This window comes from Lampetra fluviatilis, unplaced genomic scaffold, assembly GCF_964198595.1.
Source record: "Lampetra fluviatilis unplaced genomic scaffold, kcLamFluv1.1 SCAFFOLD_424, whole genome shotgun sequence".
Taxonomy (NCBI): domain Eukaryota; kingdom Metazoa; phylum Chordata; class Hyperoartia; order Petromyzontiformes; family Petromyzontidae; genus Lampetra; species Lampetra fluviatilis.
The window spans coordinates 17,501-22,500 of record NW_027621073.1 but is presented as its reverse complement, the minus strand read 5'-3'; the positions used below and the strand labels follow the sequence as shown (position 1 = coordinate 22,500).

The window sequence follows — 5,000 nt, the reverse complement described above, 5'->3', positions numbered from 1 at the left end:
TGTCTGTGTGTCTATGTCTCTCTGTGTGTGTGTGTCTATGTGTGTCTGTGTGTGTATGTCTTTGTGTGTGTCTGTGTCTATGTCTGTGTGTGTCTATGTCTGTGTGTATGTGTCTATGTGTGTGTGTTTCTATGTGTGTGTGTTTCTATGTGTGTGTGTTTCTATGTGTGTGTGTGTCTATGTGTGTGTCTGTGTGTGTCTATGTATGTCTCTATGTGTCTCTATGTGTGTCTCTATGTATGTCAATGTGTGTGTCTGTGTGTGTGTCTGTGTGTCTATATGTGTCTGTGTGTGTGTCTATGTGTGTATGTCTGTGTCTATGTCTGTGTGTGTGTGTCTATGTCTGTGTCTATGTCTGTGTGTGTGTGTCTGCGTGTGTGTGTCTATGTGTCCTTGACACCAGGACCTACCGTGGAGCTGATCTGCCCTCTGACCATCGACTAGTCACCTGTAAGATGCGCCTGCCATTCTTCCACTCCGGTGGTGGGTGTACACCCAGGACCCCATTCTAACCTAAGGTGGCCTGGTCTCAGCTAGCTGATGAAAGTTGCAAGCGAGAACTTCATCATCGCTTGCGGCTGGGGTTGGCATCGTCCCCCACTCCTCCAGATTTCGAGGGTAAATGGGCGAGATGGTTTAGGACTGTGACTCATGCAGCTGCAATGGCTGCTTTGGGTACGCGGTCCAGACCTCCCCAGAGACCCTGGCTGACAGAGGAGGTGTTCAGGCTGGCTGAGAAAAAGCGACAGGCCCACTCTTCATCGGCTACAGCATCCCACGTCGGAGAATGAGGAGGCTTACCGCAGCCTTCGCTCGGAGGTTCGGAGAGCCGTGAGGCGCTGCAAGGATGGGTGCTGGTCGCGGGTTGCTGAGGAGATGGAGTCTGCCTCAGTGGCCCGCGATCACAGATCGATATTTAACTCCATCAACAAAGTAACCTGCAGCGCCACACCCATTACCATCATTAGGGGAAAAAACGGTGATCCAATCTCCGACCCCCAGGAACAGGTTTGCAGATTTGCTGAGCATTTCTGTGAGGTGCTGGGGGAGGGAAAATCTCTCAGCCAGGAAAACATCGTGGCGCAAAGTGGGGATGACCCTGCTGAGGCTGCGGTGCCTCAAATATTGTAAGAAGAGGTCACCCCCTGTGAGTGGCTGGCTGAGGTGCCAGCTGTTGAGGAAGTACTGAAGGCGATCCGGAGGCTGAGACCAGGAAAGGCACCGGGCAGAGATGATCTCCCAAGCGAAATGCTGAGGGAGGGTGGCGTTTGTGCACAGACTGCCCTACATGACATCATAACAACAGTCTGGACCACTGGACGGGTTCCGCAGGACTGGAAGGATGCCCTGGTGGTCCCCCTCTTTAAGAAGGGGGACCGCACAGACTGTAACAACTACAGGGGCATCTCACTCCTCAGTGTGCCGGGTAAGGTCCTGGCAAGGATTATTCAACATCGCCTTGCTAGGCACGCTGAGGAGAGGCTTGCGGAGCCCCAATGCGGTTTCAGGAAAGGGCGGTCCTGCACAGATGCCATATTTTCTGTCCGTCTGCTACAGCAGAGGTGTAGGGAATTCCCACAAGACCTACATCTCTGCTTCGTTGACCTGGTCAAGGCCTATGATACCATCAGTAGGACTGGGCTCTGGGTTGTTTTTCGTGCTTTCGGAGTCCCTGACCCTCTGCTCACGATCATTAAGGACCTTCATGATGGTGAGCGGGCCCGGCGGGTAAAACTACGTGGCCGGGAGTCGGAGCCATTCCCTGTTCACCTTGGGGTGCGACAGGGATGTCCTCTGGCTCCCACATTATTTTACATCTATTTCGATCACGTAGTTCGTGAAGCCTTCAATAGCTGTACCGGGGGAATTTCCATTTGGTACAGATATAATGGGAGGCTGATCGACGCCCGGGTGCGATCAAGGGATGGCTCCCTATTGGTCAACCACGTTATGTATGCCGATGATTTGGTAATAGCTGCTCATTCAGAGGAGGAGTTGGAGACGCTGCTGCTGAGACTGGAGCGTGCCACCAAGAGGTGGGGCCTTACCATCAGCCCCACCAAAACTAAGCACCTGCCTGGGCATTTTGTACCATCGGCACAAGCGTCGTGGTGACGTCACCGCCACTTTGTGGCAAATGGCGGTTGTTGTTGTTGTTGGTAGTGGTGGTGGTAGTGGTGGTGGTGATGGTGGTGGTGATGGTGGTGGTGGTGGTGGTGATGGTGGTGGTGGTGGTAGTGGTGGTGGTAGTGGTAGTGGTGGTGGTAGTGGTGGTGGTGGTAGTGGTGGTGGTAGTGGTGGTGATGGTGGTGGTAGTGGTGGTGATGGTGATGGTGGTGGTGGTGATGGTGGTGATGGTGGTGATGGTGATGGTGGTGATGGTGGTGGTGGTAGTGGTGGTAGTGGTGGTGGTAGTGATGGTGGTGGTGGTGATGGTGGTAGTGGTGGTGGTAATGGTGGTGATGGTGGTGATGGTGATGGTGGTGATGGTGGTGGTGGTGGTGGTGGTGGTGGTAATGGTGGTGGTGGTAGTGCTGGTGGTGGTAGTGGTGGTAGTGGTGGTGGTAGTGGTGGTGATGCTGGTGGTGATGGTGATGATGGTGGTGATGATGGTGGTAGTGATGGTGGTAATGGTGGTTGTGGTGGTGATGGTGGTTGTGGTTGTGGTGGTTGTTGTTTGCAGGGTTGTTGCAGCCGACTGGCAATATCTCATCTCCTCCGAGCTTCTCCACGTCGGTCAACAACCACCACAACCACCACAACCACCACAACCACCAAGTTTCTCAGATTCCAAGGCCTACAAACTCACCACCACATCAACAACACAAGTCTACACACATCAAGTGGTAACTCTCCCCGTGTCTCTCTCCCCGTGTCTCTCTCCCCGTGTCTCTCTCCCCGTGTCTCTCTCTCCCCGTGTCTCTCTCCCCGTGTCTCTCTCCCCGTGTCTCTCTCCCCGTGTCTCTCTCTCCCCGTGTCTCTCTCCCCGTGTCTCTCTCCCCGTGTCTCTCTCCCCGTGTCTCTCTCTCCCCGTGTCTCTCTCCCCGTGTCTCTCTCTCTCCCCGTGTCTCTCTCTCCCCGTGTCTCTCTCTCTCCGTGTCTCTCTCCCCGTGTCTCTCTCTCCCCGTGTCTCTCTCTCTCCGCGTCTCTCTCTCTCCCCGTGTCTCTCTCTCCCCGTGTCTCTCTCCCCGTGTCTCTCTCTCTCACCGTGTCTCTCTCACCGTGTCTCTCCCCGTGTCTCTCCCCGTGTCTTTTTCCCCGTGTCTTTTTCCCTGTGTCTCTCCCCGTGTCTCTCTCCGTGTGTCTGTGTGTGTCTGTGTGTGTCTGTGTGTGTGACTGTGTGTGTGACTGTGTGTGTGACTGTGTGTGTGTCTGTGTGTGTGTGTGTCTGTGTGTGTGACTGTCTGTGTGTGTGTGTGTCTGTGTGTGTCTGTGTGTGTGTGTGTCTGTGTGTGTAACTGTCTGTGTGTGTGTGTCTGTGTGTGTGTGTGTGTGTGTCTGTGTGTGTGTGTGTCTGTGTGTGTGACTGTCTGTGTGTGTGTGTGTGTGTCTGTGTGTGTGTCTGTGTGTGTGTGTGTCTGTGTGTGACTGTGTGTGTGTGTGTGTCACTGTGTGTGTGTGTCACAGGCTACCTGCGTCCCATCGTGCAGTTCAACTTGTCAGACATCGGCGAAGGCATCACGGAGGTGACCATCAAAGAGTGGTGAGGCAGCTGCAGCAGCAGTTAGAGTAGTAGTGTAGTTATAGTAGTAGTAGTAGTGTAGTTACAGTAGTAGTGTAGTTATAGTAGTAGTAGTGTAGTTACAGTAGTAGTGTAGTTACAGTAGTAGTGTAGTTACAGTAGTAGTGTAGTTACAGTAGTAGTGGTGTAGTTATAGTAGTAGTAGTGTAGTTACAGTAGTAGTGTAGTTACAGTAGTAGTGTAGTTACAGTAGTAGTGTAGTTACAGTAGTAGTGTAGTTACAGTAGTAGTGTAGTTACAGTAGTAGTGGTGTAGTTATAGTAGTAGTAGTGTAGTTATAGTAGTAGTAGTGTAGTTACAGTAGTAGTAGTGTAGTTACAGTAGTAGTAGTGTAGTTACAGTAGTAGTGTAGTTACAGTAGTAGTGTAGTTACAGTAGTAGTAGTGTAGTTACAGTAGTAGTAGTGTAGTTATAGTAGTAGTAGTGTAGTTACAGTAGTAGTAGTGTAGTTACAGTAGTAGTGTAGTTACAGTAGTAGTGTAGTTACAGTAGTAGTGTAGTTACAGTAGTATTAGTGTAGTTACAGTAGTAGTAGTGTAGTTATAGTAGTAGTAGTGTAGTTATAGTAGTAGTAGTGTAGTTACAGTAGTAGTAGTGTAGTTACAGTAGTAGTAGTGTAGTTACAGTAGTAGTGTAGTTACAGTAGTAGTAGTGTAGTTACAGTAGTAGTAGTGTAGTTATAGTAGTAGTAGTGTAGTTACAGTAGTAGTGGTGTAGTTATAGTAGTAGTGTAGTTACAGTAGTAGTAGTGTAGTTATAGTAGTAGTAGTGTAGTTATAGTAGTAGTAGTGTAGTTATAGTAGTAGTGGTGTAGTTATAGTAGTAGTGTAGTTACAGTAGTAGTAGTGTAGTTATAGTAGTAGTAGTGTAGTTATAGTAGTAGTAGTGTAGTTATAGTAGTAGTAGTGTAGTTATAGTAGTAGTGTAGTTACAGTAGTAGTAGTGTAGTTATAGTAGTAGTAGTGTAGTTATAGTAGTAGTGGTGTAGTTATAGTAGTAGTGTAGTTACAGTAGTAGTAGTGTAGTTATAGTAGTAGTAGTGTAGTTATAGTAGTAGTAGTGTAGTTACAGTAGTAGTAGTGTAGTTATAGTAGTAGTAGTGTAGTTATAGTAGTAGTAGTGTAGTTATAGTAGTAGTAGTGTAGTTATAGTAGTAGTAGTGTAGTTATAGTAGTAGTGTAGTTACAGTAGTAGTAGTGTAGTTATAGTAGTAGTAGTGTAGTTATAGTAGTAGTGTAGTTACAGTAGTAGTAGTGTA

At 48.8% G+C, this 5,000-nt stretch overlaps 1 protein-coding gene across 1 annotated transcript in view; it reads left to right on the top strand.

The window, feature by feature from the left end:
* Nucleotides 1-5,000, top strand: part of LOC144954733 (lipoamide acyltransferase component of branched-chain alpha-keto acid dehydrogenase complex, mitochondrial-like) — a gene marked incomplete at its 3' end in the record, with an annotated part of 25,317 nt that overhangs the window by 4,572 nt on the left and 15,745 nt on the right. Inside the window, exons 2-3 of the mRNA XM_078885168.1 lie at nt 2,684-2,846; nt 3,628-3,703. Coding sequence (XP_078741294.1) covers nt 2,684-2,846; nt 3,628-3,703 — 239 coding nt within the window. The remainder of the gene's footprint in view (nt 1-2,683; nt 2,847-3,627; nt 3,704-5,000) is intronic.